This window comes from Malania oleifera, chromosome 12, assembly GCF_029873635.1.
Source record: "Malania oleifera isolate guangnan ecotype guangnan chromosome 12, ASM2987363v1, whole genome shotgun sequence".
NCBI classification, from domain to species: domain Eukaryota; kingdom Viridiplantae; phylum Streptophyta; class Magnoliopsida; order Santalales; family Ximeniaceae; genus Malania; species Malania oleifera.
In genome coordinates this window covers 9357081-9377537 of record NC_080428.1, presented here as the reverse complement: position 1 = coordinate 9377537, position 20457 = coordinate 9357081, and the positions used below count along the sequence as shown (strand labels likewise).

Sequence of the window (20457 nt, the reverse complement as noted above, 5' to 3'; positions counted from 1 at the left end):
CACTCCATTCCTCTCCTACTTTTATTTTTGAAAATCCTATCTGTAGCTTTAAGGTAGGTATGGTGGCAAAGAGCAGAGAGGTACTATGCGTACTTTATGGAAACCTACTCCATGGTTTCATTTGATGTCCCAGTGAGGCATGCTAATGTGGTATTATATGTTTCCTTTAATCAATTCTTTAGCTGGCATGAAGTTCTAATCCATTTAACTGAATTCATTTATGATGAGTGATAAATGAATTCTTTAACATGAATGTACCTTTACAATAAGCAGGATAATTCTGATTACTGCTCCGAAGAGTCAAGGTGTATTCATTGCACGAAGTGTGGGAATTCACATATATGGGTGTGCACCAACAGGTCTAAGGCCAAGGCAAGATGGTGTCAGGTTTGTCTTATGAACGTGTTAGTTCTCTCTCTCTCTCTCTCTCTCACACACACACACACACACACACACACACACACAAGCACACATATGCACACATACCCACCCAGACATTCTTAATTATGAGACTAGTTTTGGCATCAGGACTGTTGTCAATATCATCAAGCAAAGGATGGTGATGGATGGGTTGAATACAAAGGCTCATTGGTTTTTGAGAGGCCTCAAAAGGTAGTTCCTGTTTTAGATTAATGAACTTAAAATTTTATGTGGTTTCTTTGACCAATTCATTTATATAATTTAATTTATCAAATGGTTCATTTGGTGATTTGTCTCGTCTGGTTAAGGAAATGTGCTGTTTCCAGTAATGTTTGGTTTGGAAAATATTTAGTGATCTGATTGCTGTCTAGACCAGTTTACTGCGTGATTTTGCAATTTTCTTAGACATTATGCTCAATACAGCAAACAAAAGAGAACATAGAGTACTTGTTTTCTTCAAGCAGTTAAAGGTTCGCATTGAAAATGCTAGAAGTCTTTTTTTTTTGGTTACCATTGTTGGGTTGGTCGCAGCCATGGGGGATGGGGCACAACTTACTCAAGTGATAAAATAAAATAATGATAAAAAAGAAAAGGGACATGGGTGTTTGGAAGTTTTGAAGCTTGCACGGGGAATGCATAAATGACTTTAATATTTGGTTGACATGGGCATGATTTCTGTGCGAAGCAGGTTTTCAAGATCAGTTATGCATTAGTTGGGGCTTGTCTTTAAGGCATGCATGGTTGGCTTTCGTTGCTCAGTGTTTCTTATTTGAGGACTCCTAGTGGGATGATGTGCACGTCTACCTTTCCCAAGCGTGCAAGAGTATATCTTTTCAAAACCATGGGCTGAGCACTTCGCAACTTGTGATGGGCCTTGCGTTTCTTGTTGTAGGCTAGTACTCTTGCTTAACTAGTCAACCAAAAGTATATTGCGGTTTCACCTCATAAACAATTTCTCGAACATCGATTACAAAGTTAAGTGGAAGGATTAAACATGTATGAAAGTAGACAAGAGTCATGCGATAAACATAAAGCAACATAATTCATCATTAATACCTTTTTAGGCTATATATATTTAGGAGGGAGGCAAATAGGCCTAACATGTTTACAAAAGCTAGTGAGTTTTACAATGATTGATGAACACTCGCCTTCCCTTGAAGAGCTGTCTAAGCTATTCTATCTTTGGTACTAGGAAATATTAAATTGATTGGGGAGTCATACTCCCATTTTACACTAAAGCATTATCCTACTCAAAGAATATGACCAACACTGCTATTTATATGATGGTTATCCATCCCTTGTACACAAGACATGTGGTCACAAGCAACCATAATGCCTTGAACAAGCTTCGCTCGTGACAGCATGTGGGTTGTGTGTCTTGTGGAGTAAGTTCTAGTTAGAAGAGAGTGAATTTGGAAAAGGGTTCATCTTGGGTTCTTCCTCCTTCACATTTCTTTTCTTGGGTTAGGAAAGGGATATGAGCTTCTCTATACCTAGATAATAATTGAGCTTCTGTCGGATTGCTTGTGGACGTGGGCCAAGTTCCAAACCACGTTAACTTCTTGTGTTGTTGTTGTTCAATTTTCTTTTATTTCTTGCAATTTTGTCTTGCCTCTTTGTGAATGGTAGTGTGGGTTATTCTTGTGGCCTATCAAGTTGGGATAAAAGTTGTGGTTTTTATTAGCGAGGAGTTTGAAAAAATTGCTTGGAAGGAAAAGATTGACAAGGTTGTGAGCAATCTATTTGATGTGAATAAATTTGATGACGAAATAACTTTGAACTATGGAACTTAGAGGTCCATGACTTGTTGGTACACCTTACGCGATACAAAGCCTTGCTCAGTGAGGGAAAAAAATCCAAAAAAGATATTTGATGACGATTGAGTAGAAATGGACATGAAAATGACTGTTACAATTTGTTTGTTTCTATCAGATGATATCTTTTTCAATATAAAGCTAAGAAAATGACAGCATATTTGTTGGTAAGATTGGAATGTCTATATCAATCTAAATCTCTCTTCATTCAAATTATCTTGAAGGGGAAGCTCTATTCCTTGAAGATGAGTGAAGGTGGGGAATTCTTGAATCACTTGAATGTTTTCCATGACATATTAAGTCAATTGGAAAGCATTGTGTGGTATTGCAAAATGAAGACAAGTCCGTGACTTTGCTTTCTTTGTTGCTGGATAGTTTTGATGGTCTTGTCATGAACTTTAGTTGATTCAAGGAAAACCAACACAAATGGGAAGATGTGACGACCACATTATTGGCCAATGAACTTTAGAGGAATGCAATTGTAGAAAGTTTTGGGTTCAGCAGAAATGAAGCTCTTGTTCTAGAGGATGGTTGAGTGAACATAGAACATCGTCAAGAAGTTATTGAAAAACTCGGAATGGTTGACTTGTGTGTTGACATTTTGGAAAGAAAGGACATGTCTAAGAAGGAACGTGGAGTGAATGTCAAGAAAGAAAGCTGGTATTGAAAGAATCAAGACAACAAAACAAATCAAGTATGAGAGTTTGATACCTCATGAAAGCTGGATTCTTTATTTATTTTAGATAGTAAAATAAGGTATATTAGATTGAGAAAGAGAAGTTACAACATAAGGGGACAAGTGCTCCACCTAAAAAAATAAAAAATAGAAAAAAAAACAAAAAATAATAATAAATATGAAAATTATAAATAACAAATAAAAAATAAAATTAAATATAAATAACCCGAAAAGCACTCTGATCCAAGAAAACCACTTTTCAATCCCTTTTAGTCATAATTCACTGAGCACTTTAAATTTGCATGCTCCCTTTGACCCTTCTTCGCTTTGTTCTTTGCCCCCATCAAAGTGCACTTCAATTTCACTGGCATCACACATTTTAAAATCCAATTTATCCATTATATCTTGTGTTTCTAGATCCTTCCTAGAAATCACCTCCACTCGTGTAGGTAAAATTCGATAATTGCACTGCATTTCATTATCCAACCCATCGTTCTCAAAAAGACGAACGCCCTCCAATCCTCGAGAACATCACAAAAGTAAGAAAACATGTCCATGTTGTTCGCAAACCTCATCCAACAACAAACTACCACCACAGTCAAACTTGCTGATGTCATCACTATTGTTATTTGAAAAATCCCACCATTTCTTAGCCTCCTTTCCTTTGCTAACTCCATAATTTGCTATATCCTTCATCTTAGCAAGTGTATCTTCCACAATGCTCAACTCTCCTTCAGAATATCTCCTTATAATCTTTAGCTTTATCTCACTGGAATGTTTTCTTTCTACTTCAAATAATTTCTACATTTTTGCACCCATCATTGTAGCCTTTTGACGAGCATACACCTTAGGACCCTTAGATTTTTCAAAATTAAATCTTGAAACACCAGATTTCCTTCCCAATCCAGCTTCTTTTTTATTAATCTCGTCGATACCAACCTCTAATCCCTCTTCAAAATCAGAAACAACATCCAACCTGAAACTTCTATTATTATCTTTACTTTCTTCACAAACTGAATTCAAAACCAAATTAAAATCATCTTTATTACACTCTAAATGTTGATCCATTCTACTCTTATTTTGGAGAGCTGGAGAAAGATTTTGTATTTCATTAACATCTTGTTGAATACTCACCTCACTCGTATGTAAATTTTGGCTAGGAAAATGTGCTTGTTTAGAAATAGGGTTGTGCAAGGGAAGGGCCTGAACACCCATATCCTTCCCCTGGGCCTTTTTAGAAACGGGGCCTATTTATGAAAGCCCCTGTTTATAAGAGATTTCTTTTGAATCCAGAGAAAGTCCCAAAGAATTCTTGTCAAAACATTGGGCCCATTCTATTAAATGGCCCAACTTTGTTAAAAAGGAAGCCCCACCTTTGTGAAAAACTAGGCCCAAATCTAGGATGAGTACTAGACGACTAGGCCTAGACTTCGACCTCTCATTGTCCCCTTTCGAGGCCTTAGGCACCTTTGCAAGATTAGTAGCAACCACCAAAACCCTAGTTCCCTGCACCTTATGGATATTCACCTCTGATTGAGCGGTGTTGTAATCTGGTAACGACACCCCCGATTCCTTCATTCGTAGATAAGCCCCGCAACTAAAGTACAATTTTTTTGATTGTAGACTACTTGAGCAACCTTCAGCTATCTTTCCTACCATCACCAACTTACTCCATGATCTAGTTATTGGAGTGCTTGCAACTTGCTCCTTCAAAATTGTGCCTTATTTTGTTTTCAAATTAGCCGAACTCTTTCGCGAAGCTTTGCCATCCAATTCCTTTTCACTTCTTGAAATGAACATTGAAAAATTCTTACTTTTCCCCTCTCAACTCTAATTCTAAAGATTTCCCCACCCTCGTCCACCTAATTGCCATCCATTGATGGAAGTTTTGCTTGTGAATGCTTCTGGAGCCCCTTTCCAATTGAACTAAAGCATATAGGCCATAAGAGAGCTAGAAAGTTGCCTCCTTCGTGAAGTTAACCCACCTATTTTGGGAAACGTTATTCTCGAGCACGAACAATAAAGGGGTCTCCTCCTCCTTTTACAATCTTAATCGAAGGATTTTCCTTTGATCTGCACTTAACGCTTTAACATCACCTCTTGCTAACTCAACCATGTTCATGTTTGCATGAGGGTGAGAGAGTTGTTACGCGAGAGACAAAGAGACCCATCCTTCTAAGGCTTAAAGAGGATTAAAGCCTTCCATGAAATGACATCTGGCGATGGAGGCTGCATCGTTGTACTGCCGGCACTGGCTAGGGTTTGAAGGCTACAATGTACAGCAATGGCTAGGGTTTGAAGGTCGTGCTAGTTCAAAGTTGGATTCTTGATAGTGATGCAACTTATCATATATGTTCTCATAGATCATGGTTTTGTTCTTATGATATATGTGAGGATGGTTTTGTGACAATGGGAAACAACTCCAAATCCAATGTGGTAGGAATTGGTTGTATTCACATAAAGATGTATGGTGGTGTTGTGAGAACTCTTCAAATTGTTATACACATAATGAACTTGAAAGAAAACTTGATTTCGCTCCACAAATTAGATTCGAGAGGGTATAAGTTCACCAGTCAAGGTAGATGTGTCAAAATAATGAAGGGTGCACTTGTGGTGATGAAGGCATCTTGAGTAAGAAACTCGTACAAGCATTAGTACCATATTAATGAAAAAAGTGGGTGGTTCAAGTGCATGGAAAAAGGAATTGCTTTCCAAGGAAGTGAAAGGTAGTGGAAGCAACAAACTAAAGTCTAGTTCAAGAAAAGGTAGAGGTATTTCCAATAGAAAAGGATAGGTGTCACGGTCCAACTATTTTCACACCCTTGTGAAGGGCCGTGCGGCGCTAGCTAAAGCACTCTTACTTAACTAGCTAGCCTATTGTTTACCAACATTCATTCACGAAGTACTTTCATTAACATTCATTCAAATAGTAGCGGAAACAATTATCAAATCATGAAAGCTGTGGCAAGCAAGCTGTAAACATTGACGCAAACATAATTCATTAACAACACCTTCGTTGACATGGTGTGTTTAGTGAGGGAGGCAAGTAGGCTAAACATGTTGACAATAGCTAGTGAGTTTTACAATGACTGATGAACACTCATCCTCCCCTAAAGAGGTTTTTATGTAATTATCATCCTGGCACTAAGAAATATCAAAGTGATCGAGGAGTCATACTGCCTTATTTGGCATACAAAGACTACTAGCAGAAAATAACCCTACACTAGTATTTACATGATAGAAAGCCATCCCAAGCACATGAGATAAGCGGTCACAGGCAAGCATAATGCCCTGAACAAGCTTAGCTCGTGGCATTCTCCCCCACTTATGCAGTTGACGTTCTCGGAGACTTTGGTGGTAGGTACAACGGTTGACTATCTTTCGTAGAAATCCAGCTGATTTCTTTGTCATCAAGACATTTCCACTTCACTAGGAACTTCTGCCGCTTCTTCCTTGAGGATATGGACTTTCTATCTGCAAGGATCTCTTCAACTTCACGTCTGTCAGGTTGCACTATCTTCAACCCTGCTCTGTTTGGCTGACTTCTGCTCAGGTCATTGGTGTTGGCGTTGAACGGCTTGAGGCAGTTGACATGAAACTACGGTCTTCTCCCCTGATCTGCCCACTTCTTCATCTGCTTAAAAGCTTTTTCCATATGGGTTTGGGCAAACTCTACATTCTGTCTCCATTCACTGGTGAAGATGTACGCCCTGGGACTTTTTCGTCTGTATGGCTCGCCCACTGTGTGAGGTAACAACGGCAGCTGGCCTGTAACAAGCTAAAAAAGACTCTTCTTGGTTGTTGAGCTTCTTTGGGCATTGCCACAGAAGGGAGCCACATCAAGTAGTTGCACGCCATTCTTTTGGTTGTCGTTGACTAAATGGCACGAGTACTTTTAGTAGCTCTATGAATCTCTTCATCTGTTCGCCTGTCTGTCGTTGATAACTCGAAGAGGTGTCAAGGTGTGACCTGAATATCCTGAAAATTTTTATCAAGAAGTTGTCAGTGAACATTAAATCTCGGTCACAAATAATAACTTGAGGAACACCCCAATGTTTCACAACTGTCACAAGGAACAATTGTGTCGTCTCCTCTGCCGACCAATACTTTGGTGCCGCCATGAAAGTACCATACTCTTTCTGCTCCCCCTTGTCTTGTTGGCAAGTGAGACAAGTTTTGGTATAATCAACCACATCATCCCACGTGTGCGGCCAATAATACCTCCCCAGTAGTCCTGTCATTGGAGTCATTTTTCGCGAATACCCCTCAACGAACTTCCTGCAATATTTAGTAAAGCCAAGAAAGGAACGCAACTCTTTCACTGTCGTGGGGATCTTCCGTTCTTGAATCATCTTTACCTTCTCCATACCCCTTTGGATACGACCTTGTTCAACCACATGATCGAGGAATTTGTTGCTCCGTAGAGCGAAAGAGCACTTCTCTTTCTTCACATTTAGACTATTTTCTCTCAGCCTCTTGAATACCTTCCGTAGATGCTCTTCATGTTTCTTTGAAACAACACCGATGCTCCCAACGGTGTTTTGGAAAGGCGAACACATCTCGGCTCCAATTCATCAAGTTGTTTCCCCAACTCTACTATCTCTCGAGGCACAATCCGACATGGCCCTTTAGCAAGTGGTTTCACTCTTGATAACAACTTGATCTCATACTCTACAGTCCATCGTGAAGGCAAATTGTGAGATAGCTTATCCAGCAACACCTCCTTATCCTCATCCAACACCTCTTGGATGCTCGTAGGCTTCAGCTCTTGGCCTACTTCTTTGTCTACCACCACCGTGGCTAGACGTGTTTGCTCACCCTGACCCAATCCCTCGTTGAGTTTTATGGCTGAAAGTGACTTCCCGTCGTCTCCTTTCATCGCAATGACTTGCACCATGCACGAGTGATCTCCCATCAGACACAGGGAACCAGCCGAAGGCATCAGCACTGCCGTCGTCCCCCGTAGGAACTCCATTCCTAGAATGACTGGAAAGTCATCCAATGGCACCGCTGTGAAATTCGCATGACCTTTCCACTGTTGAAGTTTTACAGCCACTTGCTTGGCTACTCCCAGAGTAAGCTGGGCTACAGAGTTAACTGCTTTCATGCATCCTGTATCCTTCTCTAAGGATAAGTTGAGTCTCCATGCTTCCAACTGCGAAACAAAATTATGAGTAGCCCTTGTATCCACAAACATTAACCCTTTTGCTCATGTAACTTTCAGTGTTTTTGCCTGCTTTTCCAATGCGCTCACCAGCCGCATTGAACCCACCCTCGAGGCATTATCCTCTTCCTTGCTTTCCAACTCTTTTCCCGAAGTGGAAGCTTGTAAGGCATTAAGTAATCTCTTGTGTTGACACTCACTCACTTTGTGAGATCCACCACATAAGTAGCACGAAATTTTACTCTTCCCCTTTCTATTGGGTGTGTTGAACCCTTGAGACGACGAAGCTTTCTTTGAGGTTGATGATTTAGAGTCGGCTCCCCCACTCTTGGGTTTGGCTTTCTTGAAAGACTTTCCACTGTTTCCCTCTCCGTCAAACTGTTTGGACAAGGTGGTATCATCACCAGTGTAGTCAGTCAAGCGTTCTGCAGCAGCTTGTGCAGTTGACAAGTCTTGAACCCTTTGCCTATGAAGTTCAGTTCTTGCCCACAGTTTCATCCCCTCGAGAAAGTAGAACAACTTGTCCTTCTCTGACATATCCTGAATATCCAACATTAAAGCAGAAAATTGTGTTACATATTCCCTAACCGACCCCATATGCTTGAGATCTCTTAGTTTTCTCCTTGCATTATACTCAACATTCTCAGGAAAGAATTGGGTCTTGAGCTCTCTCTTCAAGTTTGCCCAATTATCGATTACACAGCTTTCATTTTCCATTTTCAATCTCTTGGTACTTGGTACGCCACCATAGTTTGGCATCACCAACCAAGTACATGGTCGCAGTATTCACCTTTGCCTGTTCTGAGGCCATCCTCATAGCGCGAAAGACTGCTCCACATTAAATAAGAAGTTCTCCAACTCCTTGGCATCTCGGGCACCCCCATACGTCCTGGGTTCTGGTACCTTGGTCTTGCTAACTCCCGGAGTGTTGGAGTTCCCCATAGCAAGAACCATCAGATTCACCTTTGCATCCAGATCACCCATCCCCGACTGCAAAGTTTCAACTGTGTGGCGAAAGTCCTCTGACATGTCGCCTATCAAACCTGCTTGATGTTTTTGTGATCCCATCACTTCATCAACCAGTTCTCTCATCTGGGCCACCTCTGCGGTCATAGTGTTGGTTGTTGTCTCAACTTGTGCTTCCAGCATGTTGATCCTCTCAGCATTGTTTGGTGCCATGGTCACTTACCAAAGCTTTCCAAATCCAACAACGAAGGCAATCGAATTCACGTAGCAACTCAACCTTGGGCTTTGACCAAGTGTCACCGACTTGGTTCTGATACCAAATGTCACGGTCCGACTATTTTCATACCCTTGTGAAGGGCCGTGCAGTGCTAGTTAAAGCACTCTTGCTTAACTAGCCAGCCTATCGTTTACCAACATTCATCCACGAAGCACTTTCATTAACATTCATTCAAATAGCAGTGGAAACAGTAATCAAATCATGAAAGTCGTGGCAAGCAAGCAGTAAACATTGAAGCAAACATAATTCATTAACAACACCTCCGTTGACATGGTGTGTTTAGTGAGGGAGGCAAGTAGGCTAAATAGGCTAAACACGTTGACAATAGCTAGTGAGTTTTACAATGACTGATGAACACTTACCCTCCCCTAAAGAGGTTTTTATGTAATTATCATCTTGACACTAGGAAACATCAAAGTGACCGAGGAGTCATACTGCCTTATTTGACATACAAAGACTCGACTAGTAGAAAATAACCCTACGCTAGTATTTACACGATGGAAACCCATCCCAAGCACACGAGATAAGCGGTCATAGGCAAGCATAATGCCCTGAACAAGTTTAGTTCGTGACAATAGGCCATGCGAAACTTCTCTATGTTTCAAGCCAAGGTGAATTTGGTGGTATTGGTGGCTGGCAAGTGGTGGTTTTTATCAAGGTGGAGGTTATAAGCTTTGTGATAGCCCCACATTTGCATGAGTTGGAGATTTGTTGGTTTGGTCCTTGAGTTGGACCCAATTTATTCAATGACAAAATAAAATAAAATAATATAAAAGGGAGAAGGTGTTTGAATTTGAACCATGTATTGGAAATGCATAAATGACTGCATTATTTGGTTGACATGGGCACAATTTCCATGCCAAGCATGTATTCAGGACCAATTAAATAGCCTTGGGTTTGTTTATGCATTACGGGCTTGCCTTTTTAAGGCATGCATGGTTGACCTTTGTAGCTTGGTGGGTTCTTCTTTGAAGGACTCCTTGTGGATAATGTGCATGGCTACTCATCCCAAGCTTGCAAGAGCATATCTTTCCAATGTCATGTCTTGGTGTTGGGGACAATTCATTGATATTGTAACGTGGTTATTGTTTGGTGGTTGATTATTACATGCATGTGGGGTCTATATAAAGAGTGGGGTCTCATGGGCATGTGAGGTGTGTCTTGTGGAGTGTAAGTTCCAGCCAAAGAGAGTGAGTTTGTAAAGGGTTCACTTTGGGTTCTTCCTCCCAACACATTTCTTTTCTTGGGTTAGGAAAGGGTGTGGGTTTTTTGTTTTTATAATTATTGGGAGAGGAGTAATAAACTCTTCTTATATTTATCTCTACACCTTGATACTAATTGAAGTCTTATTTTGCTGTCTATGGACATTGGCCTAGTGTAAATCCACATTTAACTTCTTGTTTTTTTGTTGTTCAATTTTCTTTTATTTCTCACAGTTTTATATTCTCTTTGCCAATTGTGCTGTGAGTGATCCTTGTGGCCCAACAGCTATTCTTTCTTATAAACTACTCAGTCATCTTGAATTGTTGAAGATTCTTAAAAAGAGGTCAATCATATTTTATTCATGTGCTACTATCACAGTTGTTACCTAACATGAATCAAATTGGCTACTGAAGTGGGGCACTTTGGGACTGTTAGGGTATATTGACTTGTTCCAAACTTTGTACTCACTGTGAAATTTTTTTCCGCTTTTTGGAATGAGGTTCAATTTGATTTGGAAAATATATGCCTAAAGATGACTGCATTGAAACAGCTGTTACTAAATTGGCTTCCACTTGTATGTAATATGGTGAAGTGTGAGTCCCCTGCCCGGTCCACACTTTACCTAGAAGTTGATTAGTCCCATACATACATCCAAAATAATGATTTGTAGCCCTTAAATTTTAAGAACTAGCACAAGAAATCTAAAGTAGAAAGGGTGTGACGCACGCTATTTAACTTAGATAGGTGTTACTTATCAAAACATTTTGGAGAATTTTTATTTCCCTCTCTTTAGCTCTGTTATGTTATGCTGCGCTTATTCTTGAGCATGTATGGTTTAGAGATGAAAATACTTGATTTATCACATTGCATATTTATTAAAGTAATGTTGTCCATCCCTTTTGTATTTATCCTTATGCACTGGATGACATGTTTGTGTCTCTCTATCATGTTTCCTTTTGTCATGCAACAAGTTCATGTTCATTTTTCTGAACTGTTTAGTGTTTTGCGTTTTAGGTTGAAATACCACGTGCTTTTGTTTGTGCCGAGAGCAAGATTTTTGATGTGTCAGAATGGGCTATTTGTCAGGTTTGTGATTTCTTTTCAACACATCATCTGAATTTTACAATAAAATTATGCGAGAAGTGCTGGGATCAGTTTAACTTGTTAAAGAATGGAGATGGTTTTAAATAAAGGCCGTGACCGTTACATAACGCCGTTACGTAACATTTTTTTGGATTACCAATACCGTTACACACCAGGAAGTCAGTGGGAAGAAAAATCACAGCTGTAGAGGCCGTTACGGACCTTGACCGTTACGTAAAGGTCGCTACAGCCGTTACGTAACCGCTACAGGACTGTTATGCTAGAAAAAATATTTTATTTTTTACTTTTTCCTCTCACATTTTCCCTCCATAATCATTCTCAATATATACCATGTGGCGAGAGGGCGAAAAGATTATAATGAGGATGACAATGATACAAAATTTACTATTTCTTTAAATGCTCACAAGAGATGCATTAATTAACAATTTGAAAATACTAACTTGTTGGGAAAATATTTTATTTTGATAATATTAGTAAGGTGATATTTATGTTCTATATTTTTCAACTTCAACCTTATTTGTTTTCTAGTTTTTTTTTTATATTTGTATTATTTATATATCCTATATATCTAATAGATTAATGGAGCGTATAATGTATTTTGTTTTATTAATTAATTTAGCACACATAAGAATTTATCATAAATAAGAACAATTAGAAGTATAAATACGCATACACACGTAATTTTTCTATTAATAGTGGTTTAAAATAAATGTAAACTTGTTGCTCTAACCAAATAATTTAGTTAGTCGAACTAAAGGATTCAAAATACACTAAAACTCTTTCTACAAAGGGCTAAAAGCTTAAAACATGCAAATGCGCTAATATGCACAAGTTTGTGTGTGCTTCAAAAAAATTCTCGGCCGTTACACCCGCTTTCCGTTATGTAACATCTGCTACTCCCGCTTCCTGTTACACCCGTTACCGTTACCTCACCTGCTACCGCAATTTAAAACCATGAATTGGAGAGAGCAAATGGTCATAAGGGTGCGGGCTAAGGACTTATAGGTTTCTCAGGCGAAAGCTGTGCTGAAGGGATGAAAGGAAAATCATTTGATAAAAGAAAGGTGTTGTAGCCCAAGCAGTTGTGTAATTAAGGTACTTCCAGCAATTAGGAACACGGCTCTTCAACTTGCCATTGCAGCAACTGTTTTGAGTTCTTGATCAATATTCTGAATGATTAGTGTTAAAGGTAGTGTTAGAGGTTATTTATCTCTTTTAGTATTATTATTATTGGGTGTGTTAGTATGTTAATTATTGAGAGTTAGTAAGGGTATTATTGTCATTAGAATGTATTTAATTTGTATTATAAATAGAGGGAAGGACCTATCTTCAAGTGAGGTCATTCATTTTAATCAAATCTTAACACAATATCAAAGCATGATCCAACCTAAACTCCATTCCCCTCAGCCGTCGCCGGAAAACACCATTCTTGCTGATGTCCTTCCCAAATCCACCTCCATCCCACCATATTATTTCCCAAAATCAACCATACACCCATAAACAAACCCCAACACCACCACCCCCCCGCGGCCCCAAAACCCCATTGCTGGAGGACCCCCCACACGCTGGCCAAATGCCAACAGGGCCAACCCCACGCGTTGGCACGTGAGTGAAGTTCCAGCCACTTGTTTTTTTGCCTCTGCCATGCTCTGATTCCTTCTCTAGACTATATTATCAAACTGTTAGGCTAGTTCTTTGCCAAAAAATTCATCCTTATTCAACTATGCGCTCGGGGCATTTTGTTAATTTTTATTCAAGGTTTGTGAAGGGTTCTTTGTGAATTTTTTGGAACCATGGCAGCATTCATATGTTTAGTTGTGAGGCTGTGGCAGTGCTATATCCGTCAGTAAGTTGTTCACCTCATCCGTGGTTGTGTTAATGCTTCACATAGTTTGTGATTGTCATGATTAATTTTGATTGTTTTTTTTTTTTTTTCCGGTTCGGTATGGTTGTTGATTTGTGAGCATTGGGATGGAATCTATGAATCCCAAAAAATTGTTTCCTACATCGCTGCCACAAAAGTTGGATGGAAAGAACTATGCTCAATGGTCTAAGGCTGTTCGTATTTATTTAGCAGGATTAGGGAAATTTGAGCTCTTGCTCCAATCTAATCCTTTTGATGCGAAGAGAAAAGATGTGTGGGTTCAAGAAGATGCCTTAATTGTTTCCTTTTTATGGAATTCGATGGAGCCATAGATTGCACGGATGTAGATGCATCTGGACACATGCAAGGACATTTGGGATTATGTCAATCTTTTACACTTCAGTAACATTACACATATGTATGATTTATCCCAGGAGAAAAGACGTGTGGGTTCAAGAAGATGCCTCGTTTGTTTCCTTTTTATGGAATTCAATGGAGCCATGCATTGCATTAGTGTATATGCATCTAGATACATGCAAGGAGATTTGGGATTATGTCAAACTTCTATACTCTAGTAACATTACATGTATGTATGATTTATCACAGGAGAAAAGATGCGTGGGTTCAAAAGATGCCTTGATTGTTCCCCTTTTATGGAATTTGATGGAATCGCAGATTGCACAGATGTATATGCATCTATATGTGCAAGGAGATTTGGGATTATGTCAAACTTCTATACTCCAGTAACATTATATGTATGCATGAATTATCCAAGGAGTGCTTTAGTTACAACAAGGAGATAGGCAGATTATTTTGGAGAGATGAAGTGTACTCATGAGGAGCTTAATGTCGTGCAACATATAACTTTCAACGTTCCTGAGGAGCAGATGAGAGGACAATTTTTGTTGTACAGGGTGATTCTAGTTCTCTACCAAACAACTGCAAAAATTATCGCAGTGGTTCAAGTGGTCGTACTGGTAGAGATGAACGAGGTAGAGGTACTCCTCACAAGTGCACTCAATGTGGATGGAGTTATCATACTATTGAATAGTGTTGGGATCTTTATGACAGACCTTCACCTGCTGCCAATGCAGCCACCACTGACTTCACACCCTTGAGGGCAGCCAATGTAGCCACCATCGACTCCTTGCCCTTGGGGTCGAGTGGGGGCCAATGTATTGTATCCATGTCAGAGGAAGAGTATTCCAAATTTCAGCAATATCAAGCATCACAACAAGCTTCAATTCCCATTGCATCTCTTGCCCAAATAGGTAATCACATAGTATGCCTGTCATCTAGTACTTCTCGCCCTAGCCCTTTGGTCATAGACACCGCTGCCATTAATCATCACATGTATACCTAGCTTTTTCTCCACTCTTCAAACAACATAAAGCGAGGGATCTCATTTTGAATATTTCTAGTGAGTTCATCAATCACTGAAGCAAAAAATAAGTGCTTAATGTAGAATGTTGACGTACGCCTATTGTGAGTGGAAATTCTCTGGTCTCCTCCTACAATCCTAATGCCAGTCGCTACTCTCTCGTACATTTCCTTAATGACCTTAGTATATCTATTGCATACTACTTTTTTTTCTAAAACCACCAAATAACTTCCCTAGATACTTCATCATAAGCTTTTTCTAATTCAATAAAAAACCGAATGAAAGTCCCTCTTCTTTTCCCTAAATTTTGCCGTTAATATTTTTAAAAGATAAATAGCTTCAAGTGTCAATTTTTTAGGCATAAAACCAAATTAATTCTTTGAAATCCTTGTTTCTAGTCCTGTTCTTTATTCAATTACCCTTTCCAGAGTTTCATCATATGACTCATAATCTTAATTTTGTAGTAGTTATTACAATTTTGAATATGAATTTTGTTTTTGTATAAAGGTATTAACGTGTTTTTCATTTATTCCTTTGGCATTTTCTTGGTTTTTATAGTTGTGTTGGATAGATTAGCTAACCATGTACTTCCTTTAACCCTTTAACATTCCAAGCTTCAATTGGGATGTTGTTCTCTTTGATATATTTCCCACTTTTCATATTGTTTAAAGCCATCTTAGCTTTAGTGACTCTAATTTTGTGAATAAATATCTTATTTTTTAATCTTTTCCTCATTTGCCATTTTCAAGTTTAAGCTTTCAATTTAATTTTCATTGATCAACTTATTGAAGTATCATTGCTCCCTCTCTTTGCTGTCATCTTCTTTAGTTAAGACGTTATCATTATCGTCCATTATACATTTTATGTTACCTAAATCTTTGCACTTTCTTTCTCTAACTCTAGAAAGGTTATATATGCCTCTTCTCCTTCTTTTGTATCTAATCCAGTATATAAAATATCATAAACTCTATGTTTAGCTTCACTAATGACCTTTTTTTATATTAGTTTCTTTTTGTCTTTATGACTTTTTGGACATCTTGATCCCAGCACCAACTTTCCTTATTGCTAGAGTATCTTCCTCTGGATTCATTTGAAATATCTTTTGCTATATATATATATTTATAGAGTTAGCCATCTATTCCACATAATGTTTGCATCTACCTTATCCACTATTGTTCAAACACTCTTTGTGATAATTTTATCTTTGAATATTATTATATTTTCTCCCTTCAAGCTCCACCACCTTCTTTCCTTGTGTTTGATTCATGTTGCTCTTAGGGTCTATGTGATAACTTTACAACCCTTACATGATGGACGACCCCTCTTCTTAGTTAAGAAGGAATCTATTGGTTTTCATTTGCCCACTCTTTAAAGTTACTAACTGTTCTTCTGTTTTTATAAAGTAGATATTCAATATAACCAAAATGTAAGACATGGAAAAATATAAAATTGCATCACCAACTTCATTTTACCTCCATATCCATGGCTTCCGTGTAACCTCTCATAAACTATATTGTATTTCCCAATGTGTCGATTCAAATCAGCTCCTATGAATGTTTTCTTTTTTTTTTTTTCCGTAAAATTTTTAATTTTTCTAGGGCCTAGCATCCTTTATGTAACACTATCCATATCTTCCCAAAATTTCCTTTTTAAGGTTTTGCGAGGCCTAGTTGGGGAGCATACACACTAATGACATTTATCATCTGATCCTATCTCTTATTCTTTTAACATTTACTACACTGTTTTTCAGGTCATTATCTACAATGACTCCCAACCTGTTTTTTTGTTTTTCTTTTCCTATGTACCAAAGTTTAATACCAATTTTTCAATTTCTCTAAAGTCAAGTGAAGTTAATTTTCCTTATCATTGTATCCATGATTTCCATTGTCTTTCCCATAAATTTTCCTATATTATGAGTTGTTAATCTAATCCTAGTTTCATGTGCTAACTTCTTAACCTTCTCCCATTTAGAATGACTTGTTCTAGTCCACCCTTGTCCATTTTTCCCCGCATCCTAGTGGTATAACTGCAATGTGTTGCTTGTTGGGGATGACCTGGTGAATATTTAGTAAAGATTCATGTCATAAGGATTTGACAAGTTTTATGCTGGCCTTTAGCTACTTAACACAACCCTGCTCTTTTATCCGGGTTTGCCACCTGCTGTGTGAAAAAATATAGGCAAATAGTGTGACACAATCCTCAATCATGGATGCTGTCTTCAAGATCTATTCCACATTTTGTAGCGATAGAACCAGTAAAAAACAAGAAAATATCTGTGTATCCCCGTGGTTATTTCCATTAAATACTAATGTATAACTTTAGATCTTAAGGATACTTGATGGATCAAGAAATAATCAGTCTGTCTTTGGAGTTTTCTTTTGCTGTAAGTTGAAGTCATCCTTCATTTTCAAAGGAGTATCAAAGTATTGTTCCAGACAAGGCAGTACAGAGTAAGGTGTCTCATTTCAAAAAGAGATGGCTCACTTCAAAATGGACTCGTATCAACGTCAGTTTCAGGAAGGAGGGGATATCTCTCAATTGCAGAGAACATTTCGCTTGAAATACCACTGTTGGTTTATTCTTGTAGTGTTCCTGTTATTGGAGGTGCGGATGAGGTGCTGCTAGGGTTACCTGAAAAAGATAAAGTGCTGCCAGGGCTCTGTTGGCAGACGTGTAGCTTTACATTGCAAACAAGGCCTCTGCCCAACATAAAAAAAGGGTGAAAGTGAGAAAAAGAAAAAAGAAAAAGAAAAAAAACAAGAAAAACAAAAACAAACTGAAAATAAGAATAGAAGATATTTATTATTTTTTCGGTTAGCTTTATCATTATATATCTTTGATTGTTCAGTTTCATATTTTGTATACATTTCAAATTTGTTGTGTACAGGGAATGGCTTGTAGGCCTAACACCCATCGGCCGAGCTTCCACGTGAACATGGTTGGATTGGAGAAGACTCAAAGATCCAACTCAAGGAGGTTTCCCTGGGATTTGGATGCCGAAATGATTGACGAAGAGGAGGAGTTTGAGCTGTGGCTGCAGCAGGCGCTAGCATCTGGCCTCTTCTGTGAGACATCCAAACGTAGAAAGAGCTGGAGCCCCTTCAAGCTGCAGCAAAAGAATGGGAAGAAGAAATGGCGAATGTCAACTTGATGACAAAGTGGAGGCTTGTTACTCTCCCACAACGGATTACCCACCCCTTGAAAGAGACTGAAATTGTACATTATTGACCAGTGTAATTGTACATTATTGACCAGAGGTTCCAGTCTCATCTAAAGGCAAGATGAGATGAGAAAAGGTTGGGTGGTGGTTGAGGGAGAAATCGAGTTTCCTTTAGTTTTCTTGTCTGTAAATAAGAACCGACTACTTCTTTCAGTTCTGCCCTATTCCGTAGTCCTTTCCCTTTTGGGAATTCTAGTTTTGAGGTTCATCGTTGGGGGAACAAGACTCACTTAAATACCACATGGATGTCACGGTTGCACAGGAACTTGCTGCCCGGCGGCAATAAAACGGGAAAGTCTTCTGTAATGCATTCACCAAAGGTCTGTCCATCTCCCTCAGCCTGAAGTTGTGGATGATGCCACGTGTTTTGTACACGTTTATGTATTACGTTTATGCTTATTAACTTGCCATGTAGGGCGTTCTCTTCCTGAATTGACACAATTAACTTAAAACACAACTTGTATCTTTTGTGTGAAAAAAAAAAGCAGCGAGTTTAATCGGTGTTGTTATTAGTTTCGCACCCCTCAAGTCTTCGTTCCAGAGGACTTTTAAAAATAGAAATAAAATACTCGTATCATTTAAAATAAATTTGTGCATAGAGTTATTCGGTATGTTGGTATTGATTATAGCTGATTATATTTTAAAACTTCACTAACAATTATAGATGGGTTTATGCCACCTTTTTAGGTGTTATTGTTATACTTTTAATTTGACCGACAAATTAACTTTTATGAAAAATGAAGCCTTAAATCCTACTTAGGGCTACCTAAATGAATTTTTTCTTGTTCATTTAAATTATTTTAGGTAATTTCTTAGAGCAATACAAGAAATATTAAATTTTTATTTATTATCTCATTTTAAGTTTTTTTAGATTCATTAGTACTATTAATAATAGTGAGTTCACTCACTTCTGTACTCATTTATCTTCTATAAATGTATGCATAATTTATTATGAGTATGTTTATTTTTTAATTAGTTTTTTGATGTTATTCATTTACCTTGACATTTTCATTTTGTCAACTTTTATGTAGATGGATTGTTTTTTAGTCATCTAATGTGATGAATGAAACTTTCCTTTGATTTTAAGAATATTCTACTTTTGATAACGCCTTTAGTACTTCATTTTACTCAACTTGCTTTTATTATATATTAATATCGATAGACATTGAAATCTACTAATTTTATTAATTTGACCTTTCTCAAATATTCTTTGTACCACGATTGAAATTGTATTTCATATTTTGTCTTATTTGTATGAAGCTTCTCTTCATAATAAATTGGTAGACGCAAATTCGTAAACTGATAATATATTTTTTTAATTAACAATGCATAAATCTTGTTTAAATCTTGGGAGTCATATATTTTTAAGAATTTTTAATATAGTTCATTTGTTTTCACCTATATGTTATCAAAATATGTAAATTAATTTTAAAAAGACGTTACCCAAAGATTTTATATAAGTGTTTTAAAAATAAGTTAAATATTTAATTGTGCATCATTTATACTTAAAATTATTATTTAATAACAAAGTATATCTAACGATAATTTAATATATTATTATAACAACATTTAGTTTACTAAATTATATAAATAAAATTTATACATAAATTTATTTAATTAAAAAAAAGAATTGTAAATTATATTGTAGTAATTTTACAATTTATATATTTTAAAATCAAATCAATAACATATTGTTATAATTAAATCATACGCTTTAGTGAATTATATAATTAAATTTAATAGGTAACTAATTGTAAGAATTAAAATTAAAATTAAAATAATTCATATATTTTTAATCACATATAATTGCACTTAACTAGTATCTCTTAAAATTTTTTATAAATTTTTATATTTGTGTATGAGACTCGCAATTTGTTAAAGGAAGAAATATATGAAAATTTATTTAAAATTTCTACTTATTATAAACAATGGGAATTAAGTATTGCTTATTTTACAAATATTCATAATCAGTATTTATCTTTCGACAAAACAAAACAATACTTGTAACTTTCAACACATATCTAATTTAATATTTGCTATCAATATTTTTTTTTAAAAAAATTTAACACTAGCAAGTAATTCAATCCCTAATTTTTTTTGTCCTATTGTACCTTCATATTCTTGTGGTATTGGTATAGTAGGCTAAACTTTATCTTCAATTCTTATGTTACAGTAGTCAATTTCATATTACCATTTTGGGGCAATTTTTGTGAAAGCATATTATTATTTCCTATAGTTATATATATATATAAAGAAATTTTTGGTAGGAAAATAATAAATGCTCATTAGATTGCTCAGACTTGGGAGAATAATAATTTTCCCCATGTGCCTAATGTTGGTGATTAATTCATGCTGAACTCTTATGTGC

At 37.2% G+C, this 20457-nt stretch overlaps 1 protein-coding gene across 1 annotated transcript in view; it reads left to right on the top strand.

Moving 5' to 3' along the window:
• Positions 1-18601, top strand: part of LOC131144415 (uncharacterized) — a 43142-nt gene extending 24541 nt beyond the window's left edge. Inside the window, exons 6-9 of the mRNA XM_058093049.1 lie at positions 274-387; positions 529-612; positions 11535-11606; positions 17757-18601. Coding sequence (XP_057949032.1) covers positions 274-387; positions 529-612; positions 11535-11606; positions 17757-18020 — 534 coding nt within the window. The 3' untranslated portion in view covers positions 18021-18601. The remainder of the gene's footprint in view (positions 1-273; positions 388-528; positions 613-11534; positions 11607-17756) is intronic.
• The last annotated feature ends 1856 nt before the right edge of the window (positions 18602-20457 follow it).